This window comes from Camellia sinensis, chromosome 3, assembly GCF_055761805.1.
Source record: "Camellia sinensis isolate YWXY chromosome 3, ASM5576180v1, whole genome shotgun sequence".
NCBI lineage: Eukaryota > Viridiplantae > Streptophyta > Magnoliopsida > Ericales > Theaceae > Camellia > Camellia sinensis.
The window spans coordinates 65,293,675-65,318,905 of record NC_138963.1 but is presented as its reverse complement, the minus strand read 5'-3'; the positions used below and the strand labels follow the sequence as shown (position 1 = coordinate 65,318,905).

The following is a 25,231-nucleotide window of genomic DNA, read 5'->3' as shown; positions in this document are numbered from 1 at the left end:
GTCTCAGTTAGGGCTCAATCAATCTCAGCTATTTCCTCTGTCTAGGACTCAATCAATCGATCTTGAGCTTCGATTGATCAATCGACTCAATCAATTGATCTTCAGCTTCGATCGATCTCAGCTAGGACTCAATCGATCTTCAGCTTCAATCCGAATCGATCTTTGTGCCGCCTCGTATCAGAATCGATCTTCACCTCATTTCTGAATCGATCTGAGTTCTTTGGCTTCAATCCGAAGGTAAATAGCGATTTGGTATGTTTTCAATCTCTTTCTCTCTGCACAGACACATCATATATACATGTACATATCTATATATATACTCCTCTGTATTCATTCAGAGCTATATAGGTACTTGATTTCATATATATATATATATATATTGTTGTACATGCATATGTATACTAGATTTGTGCTTTTGATTTTGGTGGTGAAGATTCTTGCTATAATATGTGACTGTTAATGAATTGTGGAGAAAGATGCTATGATGTTACATATAGAAGCTGAATAATGAAAACAATGGCAGAAAATAAACAAAGAAGAACAAGTTCTACAATTGTCACCAACTTTAATGAATTCTAAAGGAGTCAAGAAGTTTTTTTTTTTTTTTTTTTTTTTTTTTGAGAAGAATTTTTTGATCATACTACAACAAAGGAGAATTAAGTAGAAAAAAGAAAACTACTATACTCAATTGCACTAATTCATCTCTCATAAGAATTAAATTATTTTCAAAAGTCTAGATAGAATGAATTGGGATTAATGCTTTCTTGAATTCAGCAAAAAAGTGAACAGTCATTTGTAATTGGACAATGCATATTGGGCCACAAATAATAAGCAAGAGTTTAGTATAAACATGCATGCATTTGCTTGATGTTTCTGTAGTTTAACGGCTCTACCAAAGGTATATTAGGCACTAAAGAACTTTGGACCATAGATATTAACACACCATAAATCATAACACATGCATCTAATGCATGAAAGAGGGAAACAAGCCTTAATCACATGAGAGCACAAATTAGTAGATAAAGTTTGAAGAAAACTCAGGGACAGAAGAGATTAATAGAGTAAAGGGGGAAAGAAAAAAGAAACTTGCTCAGAATAATCATATGCAGGGTTTGAGAAATAAGAAAAACCCACAAAAGGAGTAAAAATCACCTCATTTTACTGGATGTTGAACATGAAAGAATATGTAAATTTCAACATTTATAGTTATCCTGACATTAAATGTAGTTTTGTTTCTGCATGTAAACTGTGTTTTCTTTCTGCATGTAAGCTGTGTTTTCTTTCAAGAAAAGATAAGGACAAAAGGGATGGAATTGTTAAGAAATATGTTGGGTTTAAGATATTCTGTTTTGATTGTTTCATCCTCTGTTCCAGGTGTCACATACTCCAAGCATATTGTGCACCTATATACGTATCATGGTGGTGAAGATATACGGAATCACTTGGAGGTATACTTTGTGATTGGCGGACCTTGTATGCCTTGTGTATATTACGTGTCTTTTTCTGTCAATAAAGGAAGAATAACGACTTGGTTGCCTTCATGGTTTTGACAGATTGATGCTCATACTGGTAATGTTAGCGAGTTTGCTTTCTCTCACCCAAACAAACAACTATGCGTTATAACTTGTGGGGAGGACAAGACTATTAAGGTTTGGGTTTATTGGGTATTTTCTTTCATGGAATGGTGAAACTGTGGACTGCAATCATAAAATCTCATGTCTGCAGGTCTGGGATGTTGCCACTGGTTCTAAGCAGTATACTTTCGAGGGTCATCAGTTACCTGTTTATTCTGTGTGCCCACATACTAAGGAAAACATTCAGGTATCCTTTTTGTTCAAGGCTTACTTTGTGACTTTCCGTACAAGGGATCTCGACCGAAAAAAGGGCTACCCAAAGAGTTCAAAGTTAGAACTCCTTAGTTCTTTTTTCTTTTTCTAATTCAGAATAACCCGTATTCATTTTTTATATTAATGAATTATTACTTCGTTTCAAATGTTTTGGAATTAGAAATTTTCTTGCATGTTTGAACTATTTTACAATGCTATTCCAATTTGTTCTGTAACATCTGTTATCTATCTAAAAATATGAGGAATGTCACACTCAAATCCTCACTTTATGAGTGGTGTTCTACGCGGTCGTTAGACCTTTCCAATCTGTTTCTTATAATTAAGGATCTTTCTTTTTCTCTATCAGTTCATCTTTTCGACGGGTATTGATGGGAAGATTAAGGCATGGTTGTATAATAATTTGGGTTCAAGAGTTGATTATGATGCCCCAGGACATTCTTGCATAACAATGGCTTACAGTGCTGATGGGACAAGGTATATATAGGATAGGCTGTTAATTCACAAGAGGATCTGTGCTTCATTTGCATCTTTTCTGATCATGTTGAAAACTCTGTAGGTTGTTCTCATGTGGGACTAGCAAGGAAGGAGAATCATACATTGTAGAATGGAATGAAAGTGAGGGAGCTGTCAAGCAGACATATCATGGTCTTGGGAAGCGGTCTGTTGGGGTTGTGCAATTTGATACAACAAAAAGCAGATTTCTGGCTGCTGGTGACGAGTTTGTAATCAAATTTTGGGACATGGATAATGTTAACCTCTTGACAACTACTGATGCAGAGGGTGGATTACCGGTAATAATCAAATTGCATCTCTTTTAGATTTGCTTCCCATCTTTCTGGATTACCGGTAATGATAAAACTAGAGGTTAATACTGGAGGATTTATGATTGAATTGGAGTGCTTATGTATAGATATGATTGAAGAATTAATCAACAGGGGACAGCAGGTTGATGCGGTCCACTTTACTTTCGAAGTTGGTCTTGAGGGCAAGTTCCCCCCTGTTCCACTGCTGAAGGCTTTCCTAAATGATGCCAAAAAGGCTGCAGATTCCATTTTGGAGGATCCTAACAATTCTGATCGAGCTGCGGTATTTATTTATTTTGTTCTTCATGACTTTTTTTTTTTTTTTTTGTATTGGTTTATATGCCTATAACTGTATGTTACAAAAGCAAATTCCGTATATCATTTCCAGTTTTTTCTTCTTTGTGTTGCATGTGATATGCCTCTGCCTTCAACCCCCAACACACACACACACACACACACACACACACACACACACACACACACACACACACACACACACACTTGCTATGTTTCTGTACTAGTGGTGCATGGACATTTAGTTTAATTTTTTTGAGTAGCATATCTTTTTCAATCTGTGTGCAATTTCTATGTCCTGTTGATTGGCACCAAGTCTTGATCCACCACTACCTGAAAAATTTCAAAATATGATTTAATAATATGTTGTTCATGCAAAGGGAGGAGAAATATTTTCCACTGCACAAAGTTTCTCTGTTGAGAGAGAACTTGCATTTATGATTCTTGGATTCCTCACAATAGATGCATTATATCTCCCTATTTGCATTAAATGTCCTTACGGTGCTCGATCTTGTTCCTCACCAAAGGGTCCTGATCTTGTTCTCTTTGATTAAAGGGGTTACATGCTCTAAAACGCTGGTAATTCTTTTTATTTCGCAGCATCTTGCTGCACGCAAGGAGCAGTCTGCACTCCGGGCTGTCATCAAGTGCGTTCAAGAGTACAAACTTGAGGCCGAATTCCCTTCAAAAAATCTCAAGAAGCGCCTTGACCAATTAGAGAAATCCAAGACTGAGAAGAAAAAGCCAGCTGCTGTCCCTGCCAACAAAAGAACACGAGTGAACAGTGGTGGCCCAATGCCACCAGCAAAGGCTGGCCGCTCTACAAATGCTTACGTGTCATCTTTCCCTGCGGCCCCGCATATGTCAGGTCCCCGTCACATGTTCAATACCCTGTTGGCGTTCCATCGTATCCTGCTGGTCCTGCCATGTATGGCAGCAGAAGCCCTCCAACCAACCCTTATGCATACTCACCTGAAGCAGCCCTTCCTCTTGCTGGGTCTTATCAAGTAGCTCCAGTGAACTACTCTCCTTATGGAGGCCATGGAAACGTTGCACCAACTTATCAGCAAGCCTACTACCGATAGACTTGACTCTGGAGATGGTGAAACACTGATATGATGACCCTGATCTCGAATGTTCTCTAAATGGTTTGTAATCACTAACCTTTTAATGGTAGCAATATCTGTGTGTGTTAATCCTTAATACTGATCTTTAATCTGCATCTTGACTCTTGACTTGACTTGACTTTGTCAAGGACAGGTTCTCTTTCTAATGTTGATTAAACTTGTAGTACTAGGTGAATGTGGAAAAGTAATTAAGAAAAAATCTTCTTAACAAAAGACATGGTGTAGACACCCCATTTTTGACCGTCCTCAAAACTTGGACGTCACCGTTTGAACACACGGTGATCTTCCATGTTTGTGTTTGTTTGGAGTTCCCGGAGGCCTCGGCTCGCGTGCCTTGCCTCAGGATCTCCGAACTCGACCGTTTAGTGTCTGGTTTTGCACCAAACACTTGCATCTTGCCCTTGAGAGGCAGGGTGGGGCTTGTAGACCATCCCCACCCACCACCGGCATTGGCTAGAGGCCACCGGCTGGTTTTTTCTGCCACCGGCAATATAGTTTGCCGACCGGCACTATTTGTTGCCGGTCAGCACTATTTTGTGCCGGTCGGCACTCTTTTTGGCCAAGATGGCATTTTTGGCCGGCCGATTACTGTGCAGTTGCTTTTTGAGATATTTTTAGGCAGCTGTATTGCAGTGACTTTCCCTCCATACACGTGTATGGAGGGATGGCCCTCTAGTTTTGGCTTAACTTGTAAGTTTTGCAAGTTTGGTGAGAAAGGGAGATAGAGGCTCTCTCTTGGGGCTAAGGTTAGAGACTTTTAGACATTTTAGAGGGAAAAACACAGAGAGAAGCTCTGGTTCTAGGGTTTGAGTTAGATACATTCTCTATCTCTCTTTCCCTCTCATTTGTGCACTAGGTGTTTTGTGTCTTACTATTGCACACAAACACCTAGTGTTTCACCTTCCTCTTGGAGCTGAGGTTCTAAAGGGTTTGTTTTGAAGTTTTGGTGTTAGATTCAAGCTAAAGGAGGCCATTGGAGCACCATTTGTAAAGGGGTCATCAAGGGTGAGAATCTAGTCCCTTTTTCTCCCATTTTTGCATTGATTTTATACCTATCTTAGAGCTGTTTTTGTGCTTATTGTATAACATAAAAAAGTTCTGTTTTTAGGCCCTCTTTATTGTTTATTAAGAGTGTTTTGTTGTTTAAGGGTTGTTGACCACCCTTAGGCCTTGAAAGGCCTCATTTTGAGCCATTTTGTGCTAGCTCCAGGATTTTGGTGTTGGGGTCTCTTCACCACTGAAATCTTGAGGGATTTCAGTGGTGAAGATGATGCCTTGAAGTCCCAAGAAGGAGAGGGCCACCCCCTCTCCTTGTTGTCCTTGAAAAGGATACATTTTGGCCTCTTAAGGAAGCCTATGCTTAAGTGTGTGTTGAGCATGTTTGGTTTGTTTTTCATGCTTATATACCTATAATATAACATGATTTTAAGTTGGTTTTGGAACTCCATGCATGCTTAGCATAGTTGCCATGTAATGCCTTGTTTATGCCTTAACATGTCTTAGGTTGTTAGCCTTTGTTGGAGCATGTTTTAGGCTTAGTCTTGTGAAGATTATGTGCTTATTTTGCCATGTTTCAGGTCTGTCCATAAGTGTTTGGGTCGATTTTGGCATGCTTGATATAGCTCATTTGTATTTAGGCTTGTTAGCCTTGAGTATGTGCATGTGTAGCATGCCATCCTTGCATTGTTTTGGTGATTTGGGACCATCCTATATGCCATTTCAGTCCCATTTCCATGCTTGTTGGATTGCCTTGCATGTCTCTTTAATGCCTCATAAGCTTGTGTAGCAATGCTCCATGTTTTGGTGCTTATTCATGCTTTTGTTTTGAGTCATTTGACTGCCATTTAAATGATTCTTGAGGTTTGTTTTAGCATGATTTTCAGAGCTTATGTTGCATGCTTTTAGTCCATGAATGTCTCTTTCAAGTGTGCTTGGATGTTACTTGCTTTGTGCCTAAGTGTTGGGTCTTAACATGTGTGTGTGTGCATGTGTGCTTAGCATCCATTTTAGGCATTAATGGCCACTGTTTTAGGCCTTATTAGAGCTGCCTAATTCATGTATAAGCCCATCTTGCCATCCATTTGCATTGCCATATGTATGCTTGTATGCTTGCATAAATGCCTTGCCATGCCATGTTGCATTCTTAGCTTGTATGCCTAGGTTGCATTGCATCTTGCATGCATGCCTTGTTCCTTGAAATGGTGATAGGAATTAGGCCTAATTTGTTTGATTGGTTTGCATGCATTTGAAATCAAAGTTGCATACTTGTTTCTTTGGGCCATCATGCATGGAAATGCGTGATTGGTGGTCCGAGAACCGAGGCACATGTCCCGTTGAGTCATTACAATGATAAGAGACATGGTTGGTGCATACATGCCTTGAATTGTGCTGCCATGCCTTGTTTTGCCCTCTGTTGCTGTGAGTTGCAGGTTCTGCAGGCTTTCTTTGCCGACCAGCAGTGTAAGGTGCCGGCCGGCAATCTTTTCTCTGCCGACAGCTTCAATTTTGTGCCGATGGCCACATACCAGTGCCGGTGATGATCCCACTCAGCCGGTGGTACTCCCCAGTGCCCAGGGATGTAACCCTGAGGTTTTGACAGCCTCCAGAGGAGTGAAGGAAGGAAAACAGAGGCAGCTTGTGCATGGCGGCGCGCTTCTCGAGGCGTTTTACTGTTTTTCTTAGTCTATTTAATTTGTTAATTAAATTAGGCAATTTGTAATATTAATTAGCTTGCGTAGTTAATTAATTTGTAATATTTATTTGGTCCCTCCGAGCGAGGGCAAATCTGTAATAAGTGTGCGTGGGTGGTGTGTATGTCTCCCAATCCCCACTTCTTTCTTCCCTTTTACTTACCTGCTTTAATGGTTAGTATTAGGGCACGTTTAATTCAGCATACCTTATGCTATGCATGCGTGCATTCATGCATTTTGTATTACATGCATTAGGCTCGGTACATCACGCTAACTGCATTCGTACTTCAATTCAAAAAATTGAATATGTGATAATTGTGCATTTTCACATGACATGTTTAGGATAGCCGAGCCTATTCTAGCAACATTCTGTATGCAATACATTAGACACTTAACATGGACTTGGATCATGCATGTTTGCTAATAAGTTCTTTGTTTTGGCATGGAGTACTATGTAAGTGTTTATGCTTTAGCATCCCGCATGCGTGTGAGTGTTGCCATGACAGTATGCTTAACATGTGGCTAGATGCTTATGTGTTAAACTGTTTTGAATGCCTGTGGGTGAAGGTTGGATTATTTGAGTTGGAAGAACTCATTGAAATCCGTGTTTTAGCCTACTTGCGAGTAGCAAATTCCAAAGCATTTTCAAAATGAACGGATATGCAATGTTTCTTTCCAAATTAGGCAATCTAGTCTATACTTGTTTGCTGCGCGCATAACATAGTAATTCTAGGCTAATAATTGGTTTAAGAACACATAGCGTTTTCAAAATTGGATATCACGGTTAGTAGAGGCCGGTCTTCGGACCGGGCGAAAGGGGGTGCTCATAGCTGACCTTCCCCGATCGTACCCAAGCTCCCGAGCCGAGACAACTCCGGTGATGACGGACATGTGGCCTTCGGCACCGAGTCAGGGTTTCCTAAATTCTCCCATAAAAAATATTTAGGTGGCGACTCTGTATCTGGCAAAGCAGTCCATGTTTGGCACTACTTTTTCAAAAATCTGTTTCTCAAAACGATTTGCCAGATTTGGACTCTTTGGTTCAGATTTAGAACCGTGACACAAATCGAGTCCGAACTGTAGCATGAGGCCCACGCGGGCGCTGTTACACATGGGGTACTAGTACTACCACTGATGTCATGTCATCACATGAGAGATGCTTAATATTTATTAATTTTTGTATGGCAGATAAGTTTGGGTTTTCTCCTTATTCAAAGTTTATTGTTATTTAGGTTGTATTTGGTGGATGGAGTTGGATAGGCATTTGGAAAGGGGAAGGGAAATGGTGTGAAATGTAGTAATATTTCACTTGCTTTTTCTCTGTCTCTTTTTAAATTTCTACCTAAATCTATGAACAAAACACAAAGAACACGTTTCCTAATAACAATGTCACAAAAGTTGGATAGGCATATGGCTGCTGCTATTACTAAGCATTTGGGCATATGGACTTGATTTCTTTTGAATATATTTTTACACTTCATGCAGGAGAAATGTCAGAAAAACAAGGAAAATCGGTTTGAGCTTAAAGTCCTCCATACAGCTGGCTCAAAGGCATTTAGAAAGGTGCAATACGATGAGGTAAATAACTGACCTTTAAATCATAGGGTCTACATGGTACTTTTTTTATTTCTTTTATTTGGTGATGTATGTACTCCATAGGATACTAACTATAAAGGTTTTGACAGTGAGACAAGGATGGAAAGGAGCTTGGACTTGTTGATTCTTATTATTTGATTTTTCTTTTTGAATTTTGGATTGCAGGGATGTCCAAAGGGTGTCACACCTAAGTACAGCTTGAAGCCTCTTGTGCCAAGGCTGTCTGATATAAAGCCTGATATTGATGTTGAGAAAATGTTTTTTTAGAGATTCTCTTTGAAGAAACTATTGCTATTCTTCATTTAAATTGTTACTACTTTGATTTGAATTTGGAAGCTTTCAGTTTTAATTTTTGTGAAATTTTACTTTCTATATACTCATTATGGTTTGGGAATAGAGGGCGTTTGATATGTGAATGTCAATTTTTTTTTTAATATGATTTGATGACATTTAATTTTGTGCATTTTAAGCTATGAGATTAAATGATTACAAAATTTTAATTTTGATTTTTAGCGACGAAAATATGTTGTAGAGAAAGTTATGTCTTTTAGCAACCAAATATCATTGTCGTTAAAAATGTCATTATTTTGTTTTTTGCGACCAAATTGGGACATTTTTTGACGAAGTATTAGCGACTAAATGTTTAGTCTTGTAAAATTAAACATTTTGTGACAATATAAAATTGGTTGCTAATTGTCATTTTTAGTGACATTTTCAAAAATTTGTCGCTAAAGACTTTCCTAGACGCACTTTTAGTGACTGTTTTAGTGACGAAATTAATTTTGTCACAAAAACTATTTAGAGACCAAAATAATAGTTTTAGGGACCAAAATAATTGGTCGCCAAAAGTCTTATATGTTGTAGTGTACCACCACCACCCACTACCCGTCACCGTCACCCACCCACCCGCCACCACCACCACCTGCCACCTACTTGCCACCACCCATCACCACCCGCCATTAGCCATCCGCCACCCACCTACCACCACCACCCGCCACCACCACCACCACCACCACCACCCACTCGCTACCACCCACTCGCTACCACCCACCACCCACTACCCACCTGTCACTACCACCCGCCACCACCACCACCACCGCCACCCACTCGCTACCACACGCCACCGTCACCCACCCACCCACCACCACCACCCACCACCTACCCGCCACCACCACCCACTCGCCACCACCCCACCACCACTCACCATCCGCCACCCATCTGCCACCACCACCCACCACCCGCCGCCACCACCCCACTCGCTACCACCCGCCACTGTCACGCACCCACCCACTACCACTACCACTACCACTGCCACCCACTCGCCACCACCCACCACCACCCGCTACCCACCACCCACCGTCACCACTTTTTGTTGGACAATCTTCACTGTATTTAAATAGATTAAATTATGTTGTGTACAAAACAACAACAAGAATAAAAGAAATAGATAAAAGGAGAGAATTTATTTGATTACAAAAATCAAACTCGAAATAATAATAAATAAATAAAACCACAGATTTTATTTTGTTACAAAACCAAAACCAAAATCTGATTAAATAAACAAATAAAAAACAGAATAAAATTAAACAACTTACTTGGTTAATTTATTTGAATAACTTTTCTGATCAAGTCCAGTGTTTAACACTGTGTCCTTAAGACAGATTCGTCCTCTCCACGGTGCTTTCAGAATTTGGACGTCTATCTCCCAGGATGAAATGATCTACCACAAACAATAGCAGCACTACAAATTGTTTGCCTTACGAACACACTAAGTGTTTACACTCTTTCTTTCGGAAATAAAATGCAGCAAGATGAAGAATATAATCTGCAGAGGATGGAGTACGAAAAATCTGAGTAAAATCCAAATGGGAGGCTAGTCTATTTATAGATGTTAAGGTGGCTTTTCGTTTTGAATTGAACAGGTATGAAACCTGTTAGATTCAAATTTACACAGATTTGAATCTGTTTATTCAAACAGATAGAAACGGGAAGGGCCCTGTTTGGATGAACAATAAATCCAAAACTGTTTAATTCTGTTTGAAAACGGGAAGGGCTCTGTTTGGATGAGCACTAAATCCAAAACAGTTTAATTCTGTTTGAAAACGGGAAGGGCCCTGTTTGGATAAACAATAAATCCAAACCAGTTTATTGAATTCTGAATTTTATTTTAATAAAAAATAAAATAAAATTCAAATGTATTTGGCCCAAAAAGATTAGAAGCCCAACCCAACCACACACCCGCGCCCAAGCCCAGCCCGCCCGACCGGACGGCGGCGGCGGCGCGCGCGTGGTGATTTTTGGGTCCAATGGGTCTAGCCCATTTTGCCCATAACCTCTCCCTCTAAAACACTTGGGTACCCCTTGGGGCACACCCCAAGTATCTCACCCTAAGCCTTATAAACCCTTTCAAAACTTCCCACCAAATCAATGTGGGACAAGCCAATTTACAACCTTAAGAAATTTCCACCAAAACTCCATTTCCATGGAGCACACTTTGGCTTCAATTTCCCATTCACTCGGTAATGGTTTTGAGCAACCAAATATACCACGTGAATCACAACGCGGCATAGAACGCGTTACCACTTTGACCCGAGTAAAACGACACTCGGGGCCCACCTAAAAAATAGACAGAACTTAGGAAAAAATTCTGGTTTTATCCAGAATTTTATAACCATTTCCAACAATCCCCCACATGAATGGAATTTGATGACAACGGAAATGCAACAATATGCAGACTTAACGAAAGAGTATAAGTCGAAAATATCTTGCATCAGGATAGGTAGTTTTCGGCCTTGAACCTTCCCTAGTGATAACCTATCGGACTTACTGGCTAACCAATGGACGCGATGCCTTGAATTGTTCAGCCGTTTGTGTAAGCCAAGACAATAGATTTCACACAAAATATCTTCTAACACATCGTGGTTCTCACTGTTGTGTTCATTTTGGCCTTGAACGCACCTGGTTTTCATAAGTGTTTCTAGAGAATTTAGCCTCTTCATTCTCATAGAACCGGCCCCAGTTCAACACTCATATAGGTGATTCTTATTGTGAGTATCTCCTTATACTCATCTTGATTTTATGTCTTAATCAAGATATAAGTAATCATTAAAAGCAAAGCTTATCCTTATACCCCTGCAGACAACATATGTTGCAGATATCACTCTCACCATAGGAATGGGTAGGAATTTTAATCCCTTGGTGATTTCTGGCGAGCCATACATAACTTAGTTGTCCCTTTGAACTTAGTTCTTGGGATCTCCAGTCATATAAGTAGGGTTACCATTATGACGACTCTTATGTAATAGGCTTTAATCCCATCCCCTTCGATGAACTATACACTAGCTCTTTTGTCAAACCTTTTGTTAACGGATCCGCAATATTCTCTTTAGATTTTATATAATCTATTGAGATTATTCCGTTTGACAACAATTGCCTTACGGTATTATGTCGACGACGTATATGTCGTGACTTACCGTTATACATGTGATTCTGTGCCCTGCCTATTGCAGATTGACTATCACAATGAATGCAAATAGCTGGCACATGTTTTGGCCACATTGGAATGTCTTCTAAGAAGTGACGAAGCCATTCTGCTTCTTCACTTGCTTTGTCTAAAGCAATAAACTCGGATTCCATTGTGGATCGTGCGATGCAAGTTTGTTTCGTGGACTTCCAAGAAACAGCAGCGCCTCCTAGAGTAAAGACATATCCACTAGTGGATTTTGAATCTTTAGTATCCGATATCCAATTGGCATCACAATAACCTTCGAGTACTGCTGGATATCGAGTAAAGTTCAAACCATGATCACGAGTAAATCTTAGATATCTAAGAACTCGAACGATCGCTTTCCAATGGTCTTCTCCAGGGTTACTAGTGTACCTACTCAATTTACTGATAGCATAAGCTATATCAGGACGAGTACAATTCATTAGGTGCATTAGGCTTCCAATGATTTGGGAGTATTTTAACTGAGACACTGCATCACCTTTATTTTTTGATAAATAAAGACTGATGTCTACAGGTGTTCTAGCTAAATTCAAATCATCCTTGATAAATTTATCAAGAATTTTCTCAATATAATGAGATTGAGATAATGCATATCCGTCAGATGTTTTAGTAATTTTCATTCCTAATATAACATCTGCGACCCCCATATCTTTCATATCAAATCTTTTGTTAAGCATCTGCTTAGTTGATTTGATCATGTTTTGACTGCTTCCGATGATAAGCATGTCATCCACATAAAGACAAACTATGACATATCCTTGGTCAGTGTTTTTAACATAGACGCATTTGTCACATTCGTTTATCTTAAACCCATTAGTAAGCATTGCATGATCAAATTTTTCATGCCATTGCTTAGGTGCTTGTTTTAATCCATAAAGGGATTTTACAAGTCGACAAACTTTCTTTTCTTGCCCTGATACTACAAACCCTTCGGGTTATATAGATCTCTTCATTTAGATCACCATTTAAGAAAGCTGTCTTAACATCCATTTGATGTATTTCTAAATTAAACAACGCTGCTATAGAAATAAGCATGCGAATGGATGTTATTCTTGTCACAGGGGAATATGTGTCAAAATAGTCCAGACCTTCCTTTTGTCTGTAACCTTTAACAACAAGTCTTGCTTTATACTTGTCAATTGAACCATCTGCTTTCATTTTTCTCTTGAATATCCATTTATATCCAAGAGGTTTAGAACCTGGTGGAAGATCCACCAATTCCCAAGTATGATTTTGCATAATGGATTCAATTTCATTATTAACAGCCTCTTTCCACAAAGGTGCTTCAGGACCTGTCATTGCTGCCTTAAAGCTTTGAGGTTCATTTTCTAACAAGTATGTCAGAAAATCTAGACCAAAGGATTTTGATGTTCTTGCTCTCTTACCTCGTCTTGGTTCATCATTAGTTAAATCCTTTTGGTCGAGACTATTACTAGTCTCTTGTGTTTGATTGTCATTAGTCTCTTGACTTTGTGTACAATCATAAGTTCTTTTCTGTGAACTTAATTCCTGTCCTTTCTTGTAAGGAAAGACATGTTCAAAAAACACAGCATTCCTTGACTCTATAATAGTGTTCACATTTATATCAGGTATATCTGATTTATAAGTCAGAAACCGATATGCACTACTATTCTGAGCATAACCAATAAACACACAATCTACTGTTTTTGGTCCAATCTTAGTCTTTTTAGGAACAGGTACTTCAACTTTTGCCAAACACCCCCACACTTTTAAGCATTTGTAGGAAGGTGGTCGACCTTTCCACAATTCATAAGGAATGCTTTTGGTTTTCTTGTGGGGTATTCTATTAAGAACATAATTAGCAGACAATATTGCTTCCCCCCACAAGTTCTGTGGTAAACCTGAACTTAGTAACATGGCATTCATCATTTCTTTTAGGGTTCTATTCTTGCTGTGGAGAATAAGGGGCTGTAGTATGGTGAATAAGGCCATGTTGTGCACAAAATTCATTTAATGGTGCATCATATTCACCACCCCTATCACTTCTGATATAAATCAATGAATTTTAAAACAAATTCAAGAAAAAACCAAAATAATTATGACTACTCAAGTCAGAATTAATGTTTTGACAAAATCATATCCTCATAAAAATTTTTGCCTAAGAATCAAACAATTCAAAAACCCATTTGATTGTATACATTCTTGCAACTCAATAACAAATAAATGTCACTGTCATAAAAATATTTGTGACAGAAGAAAATTAAATTATCTCAACTAATGCAAGAGATACACCCCCATATTAATAAAATGGTTCATGGTTTAACAAATTCTACTACGCAAGTAAAATAATTATTAATGACATCTCATGTCACATAATTCAATAATCAACATAAAAATTTCTTAAATTACATCCCAATTAAACAGACCGATATAATTACATACATCTTCATGTTTAAATTTCTTTGGTGTTTAAACACCCATTCAAAATTGATTAGAAATATTCAAATTAACCTGCTTATGTCCAAAGTCGACATAACAATTTATCATTCCAAATTACTTGAAATTATTTGTTAAGAAATAACTTGAGTTGATATCATACATGCATATCAAACGCATCAACTAAAAATAATGAATTAACAAAATAAATTAATCATGCACGATCCCATCGTTTGCATCATGAAATAAAAGGATTCTCAACTCATAAATAAAATCCAACGCATTTAAACTTTAAACTTCAAAATGACAAAACATACCTTCATTTAATAAGTTTGATTTGTACATAAATAAACAAATTAAAAATGCATCAAAATGCTCTTGTGAATATATATATATATATATATATATTTTCCGACTCAAGTGCAGAAACAATTCAAGATTATGAATCCACATTGTAATAAACTAAAATTAGTTTGTAAAACTAATATTTTATTCTAGAAACAAATTCTTCCATGTATACTCACGATGAACTATGATAAAGTTAAAATAATTAACACCTTTTCACAAAGGGTTCAAAAATAAGTGGTCTACCAAACGAAACCATAAGTTACTTACAAAAATAACAGATTGTGACCGAGTCACAGAGGTTACATGCTTGATTAACAAAATTAATTTTCTAGTTACTAAAACCAGAAAATAAATTACAATACAAAATAATTTTATTTTCCTTGTTACTAAAACTAGTAAAATAAAATACCGAAATAATATCTGATTACAAAAATCAAAAAACCAAACCAAAAATTAATTTTCTAGTTACTTAAACCAGAAAATAAATTATAACACAAAATCATTTTATTTTTCTTGTTACTAAAACTAGAAAATAAAATACCACAAAACTATCTGATTACAAAAATCAGAACAAACACAAAATAATTTTCTAGTTACCAAAACCAGAAAATAAATTAAAACACAAATTAATTTTCTAGTTACTAAAACCATAAAATAAATTATAACAACAAAATAATTTTATTTTCCTTGTTACTAAAACTAGAAAAATAAAATATCACAAGAATTTTCTGTAATACCAAATAATATTCTGAATTGTTAATGACACCAGTATCGTACTACTAGTTGTTGTCAAGGAAAAGAGACAGTATATTACTATTATCTGTCAAATAGCATAAATCACTATTTGTTTTTCCAACCAGAATATTAATTTGAAAACACAGAAAATTAGATACAATGAAGATACCCAAAAAGGAATCTGTCTTAAGATTGTTGGACAATCTTCACTGTATTTAAATAGATTAAATTATGTTGTGTACAAAACAACAACAAGAATAAAAGAAATAGATAAAAGGAGAGAATTTATTTGATTACAAAAATCAAACTCAAAATAATAATAAATAAATAAAACCACAGATTTTATTTTGTTACAAAACCAAAACCAAAATCTGATTAAATAAACAAATAAAAAACAGAATAAAATTAAACAACTTACTTGGTTAATTTATTTGAATAACTTTTCTGATCAAGTCCAGTGTTTAACACTGTGTCCTTAAGACAGATTCGTCCTCTCCACGGTGCTTTCAGAATTTGGACGTCTATCTCCCAGGATGAAATGATCTACCACAAACAATAGCAGCACTACAAATTGTTTGCCTTACGAACACACTAAGTGTTTACACTCTTTCTTTCGGAAATAAAATGCAGCAAGATGAAGAATATAATCTGCAGAGGATGGAGTACGAAAAATCTGAGTAAAATCCAAATGGGAGGCTAGTCTATTTATAGATGTTAAGGTGGCTTTTCGTTTTGAATTGAACAGGTATGAAACCTGTTAGATTCAAATTTACACAGATTTGAATCTGTTTATTCAAACAGATAGAAACGGGAAGGGCCCTGTTTGGATGAACAATAAATCCAAAACTGTTTAATTCTGTTTGAAAACGGGAAGGGCTCTGTTTGGATGAGCACTAAATCCAAAACAGTTTAATTCTGTTTGAAAACGGGAAGGGCCCTGTTTGGATAAACAATAAATCCAAACCAGTTTATTGAATTCTGAATTTTATTTTAATAAAAAATAAAATAAAATTCAAATGTATTTGGCCCAAAAAGATTATAAGCCCAACCACACACCCGCCCGACCGGACGGCGGCGGCGGCGCGCGTGTGGTGATTTTTGGGTCCAATGGGTCTAGCCCATTTTGCCCATAACCTCTCCCTCTAAAACACTTGGGTACCCCTTGGGGCACACCCCAAGTATCTCACCCTAAGCCTTATAAACCCTTTCAAAACTTCCCACCAAATCAATGTGGGACAAGCCAATTTACAACCTTAAGAAATTTCCACCAAAACTCCATTTCCATGGAGCACACTTTGGCTTCAATTTCCCATTCACTCGGTAATGGTTTTGAGCAACCAAATATACCACGTGAATCACAACGCGGCATAGAACGCGTTACCACTTTGACCCGAGTAAAACGACACTCGGGGCCCACCTAAAAAATAGACCGAACTTAGGAAAAAATTCTGGTTTTATCCAGAATTTTATAACCATTTCCAACACTTTTCACCACCGTCTTCCTCTGCCACTTGCCACCACTTGTCATTTCTCACTCTTTTTTATATTTTTAAATTTTTTTAAACATTTTGTCAATTACCAAATGCGTTTGTAGTTTATGTTTTTCTAAAAATAAACAAAAATCAGTTTCTAAAATTTTGTAAATATAAACTGAAAACGTAAACGTTACCAAAGAGACCCTAAATAATTTATTATTTGTTATACATTAAAATTCAACGCTCTATTTATCAAGAAATCTGCATAAATCCAAAAGTAAAAGATAAAAATGATAAAGTGGATTCAAATGATGTAAGATCATGGCACATGACACATATAATTAAACTATTAAAATATACATACTAAATTTATTTAGTTTAAATTCGGTACAACATATAAAAGAAAGATAGAATATATTTTTATATTTGTGGGAGCCAGAAAAAATATAGATTAGCTTATTGGGGTTAACTTAAAGAAGGCCTACAATGGGTCCAACCCAAATAAATATCCCCCCATCTATATATAGGGGGCATCCCAGAAGATGGGGTATGCTTTATCTCTCTCTGCCATATATCACACAAACACTTCTTTCTCTAGAGATGTCTTCTCAGATTTCAGTGACTAATTTCATCATTAGAGTGTCTCCGGCCGGTAACCCCGGTTGGGTGGCGCCGAATACGTTCATCTTTGCAGATATACAGGGGCAAAGCTCATCTCTTCGTTGGATCTTTACAATCCATGTGAGAGGATTTTTCTGGCCTCACAATTGGCGTCGTCTGTGGGAAATGTCTGCAAGAGTTCAACGAAGAGATGAGCAAACATGTTCTTGTAAGTAAAAATTTGATCTTACTCTCTGCAAATTGGTTCTTGAATTAGATATACATATGTTTGTGCTTACAAAATAGAACTTTTTGTTCACCGTGCATCTCATCAAAAAGTTTTAAAACAACATGGAATTTATGGTCTACTTTTGCATCTCCATTTTCTCTCTCTACCAATGGGTTTCACTTTTCTTAAAAGAGAGCATCTTTTCGGCAATTCAACAAGGTTGTTCGGCCATATTCAATTTATTTCTTCTATCTATGTATACTTAGACTCACAGGTGTCCAACCTTTATTGAATGACTTGACCAAGTTTATAGATATATATGTAGATATTTGTTGCTTACATTTATTAAAAAAAATAAAAAATAAAAATAAATAAATAAATAAAAGATAAATTAATTAATGAATATAAATCAACATAAAAATAAATAAATAAAATCCAATACAACAGCCGTGAGGACACCAAATTGTTCGGCACACTCAAGGATGGATGCATCAAATTTGCCTCTGCTATACCATCAAACTTCTCTATTACCTACATTGAATCGGCTCGGTATCATTATTCGGCCAACATTGCTTACCTGGCAAGACTTCTCGGTGCCTAATTATCTTCATATTTGGGCTTGCTTTTGAAGAAATATTGCTCCATAATTGATTATTTTCTCCCAAAAAAATTGAGATTCAACGGGTTGCAGTAAAACTCGAAAATTAACATTTTTTGGAGTTTGTTTATATATTATACATTGCATGTATTAGTGCGTATGCATCTCGGCAGCACATTGGTTATTACAGACTTGCTGATCATAAGTTTACGAACAATGGAGTTGTTCGACAATTCAACGAGGCTGGTTGGCAGCGTTACAACGTTCGAGACCATGCGTATGCATCTCGGCACTGCCGCAACTCAGCACATTGCTCGACAAAGCTACGAACCTACTCGGTAGCTCTCTAACCACCGTGGCCACGAGAACGGCTTCAATTTCTCGCTGCCAAATGCATAGCCAACAATGTGCACCAAGCTCTTTTGCTAAATACATTCCCCTATCCATCCAACACATTCATTATTCATCAACATTATTCGGCTTCGGAAATTTATTTGGGAACACATACCGTAATATTGCTGAACTTTGCAATTCGGCTTTTCATTTGGTATATTATCAATTGATTAAAAATTATCAACTTTGCATATTATCTATTTATCAACGCCACATATTATCAACTTGACTTTAGCAATATTATTCGGCTTTGGTAAACTTTATTCGGTACACGTACATTAACTGTAAACCACAATCTTGCTTGGCACTACTATCTCGGTGTAAAACTAGCATCTCAGCTTACCGAAATCCATATCTGAACCTACCACAGGTTTCGTATCAGCTCAAAAAGTCCAAAATCACTGACTAGAAGATACACGAACGAAACACAGGCCGCCGACAATTCCGAAATAGACTAAATTTCCAGCAATTGACATTTTTCAGAATTGTCAAACTCAAGCTTTGACTATACCAATGTGAAGTCCTCGTCGAGACGAGTCCAACGTCACAAACCGCGTCAAAATCGGAGCTCAAACGAAGCCATACGAACCTATCAAAGTTTGCCTAGAAAATAAGTTACTTCGCTGGAGAAGACAACCCAGCCAGCCCATGCAAAAATTATCCTGTACTTCACGGCTGAATTACACCCTGTTGATCTGAGCTCTCAGTTTGATCTGAGCTCTCAGTTTTATTTTGGCTATAACTATGCCATCAAGAGTTCGATTGTAGCGATCCCATAGTCATTTCTAACTAGTTGGACCCTTCTGAACACATCCGTACGGTCTAATTCTGTAAATTTTGAGTCGCATATTGAGCTCAATACATCGGCCAATCGGGAATATTAAATGCAAAATCAACAGTCACATCACACCCGATCGGTATGCACTTTCAGTAGCAGGATCTTGGAGCTAGGAAATAATCCTCTGTCTTCCCCGATCACTTATTTCGTTACCTTGGCCATTTATTGCCCCACTGGGACATTTTAGTCAATTTTCCGCTCTCTAATTGGGGCACATCAATCGATCATCATCTCGGCACCTTTGATATGCATGCATACTCGGCCAACTTGGTATAAACATTATAAGGAAATTTACTTGAGTTACAAACTCCCGCTCCTTTTCACACTGCTCCAAGCAAACGCCAGTTTTGGGGCAATACATTACACGCTTGGCAGTCGACCGTTTGCATTTGGCAATCGGCAATCCACATATTTCTGCGCGCCATCATTTTCCCAAAGCTGAATCTTCCCCGCAACATCAGGCAATGGGCCAAGTCCAATATGCATTTCTTTCAACTAACATTTGTCATTCAAAAGCAATAGGGCTAGTGTACATTGGACTAAACACAAACCGAGCAATGCTAATTGACCCAAATTTTACTCGGCAATTAAATAGTTGGCCCAATATCTAAAAAAATCCTTGCAATATTGGCACCTGATTGCCACTTAAAATCAACAAAAGCCTCCGAGTATAGCATAATCTTCGCACTCGGCACAGAGCGCCATCAACAGAGACCTTCACCCTCACCTGGGGGTTAGAATACCGCGGCCTACACCTACGCCCAAAGGTTAGAATACTACGGTCTGCACCTACGCCCGGAGGTTAGAATACCGAGGCCTACACCCTCACCTGGGGGTTATAATACCGCAGGTCTACACCTTCGCCCGGGGGTAATAATACCGTGGTCCATTTTTTGGCTAATATATCTCCCTTATTTAATCTACATTATTTGGTTCAGGCAATCATTTTCGTGCTCGACACATAGAAATATCTTTAGCTCGGCACGAAAGTCCATATTTTGAAGCGCTCTTCGCGATTGGCAATATACTATACCCTCGCCCGGGGGTTATAATACCGCGGCCCACACCTTTTCCCGGGGGTCATAATACCGCGGCTTACGACTTTTGCCTGGGGGTAACAATACCGTGGCCTATCGTTATGATTTGTTTGGAATTCATGTGATATAATTTCATACTATGATCGCCAACATTTATTTAATCTCTCTTCCTTATATACAAATAGTTATACATATATTCGTACATTCATCCATACATACATTCCTATTTACATGCATTCATCCAGTCATTCATTCATGTTACTCATTTTCAAATGTATTATTTGTCATGAGATCTAACATCTATTTGAACAGCATAACTCGGCAGTAAAAACTCTCATTCCTTCTATCGCAGACAATGAAAGTTTTGGGGCAATTGTGGGAGCCAGAAAAATTATAGATTAGCTTATTGGGGTTAACTTAAAGAAGGCCTACAATGGGTCCAACCCAAACAAATATCACCCCCTAATCTATATAAAAGGGGCATCCCAGAAGATGGGGTATGTGTTATCTCTCTCTGCCATATATCACACAAACACTTCTTTCTCTAGAGATGTCTTCTCAAATTTCAGTGACTAATTTCATCATTGGAGTGTCTCCGGTCGGTAACCTCAGTTGGGTGGCACCGACTACATTCATTTTTGCAGATATATAGGGACAAAGCTCATCTCTTCGTTGGATCTCTACAATCCATGTGAGAGGATTTTCCTGGTCTCACAATATTTTATATCAAAATGTTATAATATATATATATATATATAATCACAATTTATTTCATAATATTTTAGATATTATCAAAATTAAATCATATGATTAACATAATCTAAACACAATCTCAACATCCAAAATATGTTAACAAATGGACAAATAGACCTCGAGGATACCAATCATATTGGTGTCGAATTATCATTTTGTACTTATTGATAACTAGCACGTTACTCATGCTATGCACGAGATAAAATAATATATTTTTTAGATAATTATTTTAATTTTTTATATTTTATCTCTCATAAATAAAATTATATATATAAGTTTAAGAGTTTTGTTTTAAATATTCCTTACCTATAATATATAGTATAGATAAATTAACATTATTGTATTGATAATTAACAATTAAAATTATTCTTTGCTATAAAAAAAATGACATAGTTCTAATACTTCACTATTTTAGAATAAAAATATATGAATTTTAAAAAATTGTTATATTGGTTTTTGAAAGGGAAATAATTAAAGAAATTTTAAAAACTTAATGAGTAAGAAAGAATTATCATAACATGTAATTTAAAATATTAAAAAAAAAGTTAAAAAATGAATAAAGATGTGATTACAACTAAAACTAATGTCATATTTATTAATAAGTATAATTTTATTTAGATATCTACTTATACTTTAACATGCTTATTTAAAACAAAAATAAAAATAAATAAAACTATTAATAATTTTGAGTTTTAAAATATGATTTTGTAGACTTGCTATATTAACTTTTGAAAGGAATATATTGGAATATTTTTACAAAAATTGAATATTAGTCATTGAACAAATCTTATAAGATTTAAAATAAAATTTATAATAGGAAGAAATTAATGCTATCGCAACATATGTATTTTAACAATTTTAAATTTTGAAAAAAAAAAATAGATTAGGACTTTGAATTTCCATTATCGTACAATATTTTTATTTGTATAATAATATAAATAAGGATAGGTAATAGATAGATTAAAATTAATTATAAATATAGCTATATTTAAAAGGATATGATTTTGTATAGCTATATTTTAAATTCTAACATTTATTTTTTAATTTCCTATATAAAAAGATTCAAAATTTTAAATTACATAGGAGTATAATTTTTTTCTAAAAACATATGAACTCATAGTGGAGTATAGAGAGAAGTACCATAAAGGAATAGATGAGTTGCACATATTAAAGACGAATAATTAAATAATTGACTAATACCTTTAATCGTTTTTGAAAAAATTGATTAGAATCAATTTTTTTTTTTTATAGCTTTGAAAAATTATTATATGCTTTTGAAGTAATGATGTGCACCAACTGTCAATTAACACATATCATGATATCAAAAAAATATTAAAGAATATATTTTTTTAAAGTAACATACAAACATAAAATCAATGCAAAAAATTAATAATGATTTTGTTTGGATTTTGATCTATCACTGTTGGTTTTTTGGCTTTCGAAGGTTAATAATGTAATTTTAAGCATTCCAGCAAGAATCAATTAGTCCTTACAGAATATTAATTGCCAACCAATTATCAGATGATTGTGTTATAGTTCTCTTAGCCTCAGTGAAGATGACTTTTACTGGTGGCTTGTTTAGGAGAAATTAGTAAATAACAACAGGTGAAGAACAATTTCAGAATCTGAATTTCATTATGTAAATGAAAACTTACAATGATCTAACCCAGTCTTGTAGAGGTTCATAGCAACAAACTATTTGAAGCTACTCCTAGGAAATGAAGTGTAGTACATGAATTGAAGTGCAGAAATGTAAAGAACTATAAAACTGAAAGGAAAACGAAGCAAATAAATTGGTTTTTTTTTTTATCAGAGTCTGGGCCCTTCGTTTTGGGGCTTTCTCTGCTATTTATACTCTTCAATGATAACCGTCGAAGTGGGCTTCCAACCGTCGAAATGTCCTTCCATGATTGCTGAACATGCTCTTTCACAGTCAGTCCCACTATGCCACTCTATAAACATCCCATTTTTGACCGTCCTCGAGACTTGGACGTCGTCGTTTGAACACTCAATGATTTTGTATGCTCGTGTTTGTGTTAAGTGCCAAAAGATCTTGGCCGAGCACCTCGTTTTTGAGCCTTCGAACCTTATTTGTTTTGTGCTTAGTTGTGGACCAAGAGCTTGTTGTTTCAAATCTGGAGGAGAGGGTGGCCTGTCGGCCATCCCTATAGCTTATCGGCCATGACTTGTGCCTATCGGCCACCAGTGGTGGCCGGTTAGCTACATTGATGGCCGGTCGGCCACATGTGGTGGCCGATGGCCATTTTTCTCATTTTTCAGATATTTGTTTGCCAGCTGTGCCAGCTGTTGTTCACTGAAGTGCATCTCCATACACGTGTATGGTAGGATAATTTCAAGCCTTAATCTTGTTTTTCTATATATAGGGGGTGCTCTCCCCTATTTGGAGGGGTTAGAAAATTTGGATCTAATTTCTCTCTCTCTCTCTCTTTAGAATTCTCTCTCTCTCTCTTTTTGTTTTGTGCCATAAACTCTAGTTTCTCTACACTTTTGCACATGGAGCCTTAACCAAACTTGACCACCTTGGAGCTGAGGTCCCTTGGAGCCTAGTTTGAGCTTTGGAAGGAGGTTTGAGCCTGAAATTGTGGCTATTTTGTGCTGTACTTCAAAGGTAGAGAACTTACCTTATTTAAGCTTGTCTTGACTACTCATTTTGCCATCTTTTTGTATTGTTTTTGAGCTGGTTTTCAACTACAAAAAAAACTCTGTTTTTTTAGGCTTAACATGATGGTTTGAGGTCATTTTGTGTTAAGGGGTGAACCACCATTCTTGTTGCTTAATTATGTGAGCTTTTGTACCATCTTTTAGCATATTCAAATCAAATTTTTTGGGCCTTTAAATCACTGAAATTTAGAGTTATTTCAGTGGCAAAAACCTTGTTTTGAAGTCCAAAATTGGAGGGGGTAGCATCTCCTCCTTGTGTCTTGTTTGCATGCCTAGATAGCTTAACATGTGAGCTTGTTTTTCTAGCATTTTGTACCTTAATCTCAGCATGTTTTTGCTACTATTTTGACTGGTTTCAGCTCTGTTTTAGCTGGTTTGGTCCTTTGAGGCTTGTATTGTGTGGTTGTAGTGCGATTTCCTTCATTAGCTTAATGTTTTAGGCTTTTAAACATGAATTGCATGAGTTGCTTGCATGTTTTAATATCACTTTGAACTCCATTTCAGCACTGAAATCTCTGCAACCTCTCTCTATTCTTCACTCTTTCATTTGTTTTGAAAGTGGCTTTGAACCCCTTGAGGGCTTGAGTGTGAAATTGAGACATTCATGCCTAATGGTTTAATTCCTTCGGGAGTTCATTACCAACAACGTGAGGTCTCTTTCATGCTCAAGGTACTTGTGGTTTAGGCCTCATTTCCATTAGAGGACATTCACCTTTTGGACTAATCAATTAAAGAATGGATTGGTAAGTTAAAATGTATAAATAAAATGAACAAAGTAAAAGAGGCAAGATTAAGCATCTTCGCGTTGCATTGCATGTGTTCGGATCGGACGTTAATTCGAACACAAGAAAAATGGGACGTTTCATACTCAAAGTGATGAAACGTGTCACTTTTCTTGGTCACCATCAGCCTTGATCATGCATGATAGGGTTATGGTTTTGTCGAGTCTTATTTTGCATTCATTAACTTGTGCAAGCTTGGCTCCTTAGTCATCATGCATTAAAAATGCTTGGTTGATGGTTTGAGGGCCGAGAATTACACTCCTTTGAACTTGTGTAATGATAAGGAGAGTAGCAATGCACACAAACCTTGAGAATACACTGCTTTGCCTCTGTTTGCTCTCTGTTGCAGCAAAAAAGGAAAGTTTAGAGAAGTGGTGGCCGATCGGCCACTAGCAGCAGCCGACCGGCCAGAAACGAAATTTTGCACAAATGTGTTCCTGAGTTAGAGCAGAGGTGTTCTGGAAGTTGGCAGCACTGTTGGTGTTTAAGCATGTTCAAA

At 36.9% G+C, this 25,231-nt stretch overlaps 1 protein-coding gene across 1 annotated transcript; it reads left to right on the top strand.

Moving 5' to 3' along the window:
- Window positions 1–1,174: 1,174 nt before the first annotated feature.
- On the top strand, window positions 1,175–2,896 carry LOC145821572 (topless-related protein 4-like). The gene is made up of 7 exons (XM_082918098.1): window positions 1,175–1,265; window positions 1,375–1,448; window positions 1,554–1,649; window positions 1,726–1,821; window positions 2,194–2,321; window positions 2,404–2,638; window positions 2,758–2,896. The coding sequence occupies exons 1-7, from the start codon at window positions 1,175–1,177 to the stop codon at window positions 2,761–2,763; spliced, it is 726 nt and encodes a 241-aa protein (XP_082774224.1). The 3' UTR covers window positions 2,764–2,896.
- The last annotated feature ends 22,335 nt before the right edge of the window (window positions 2,897–25,231 follow it).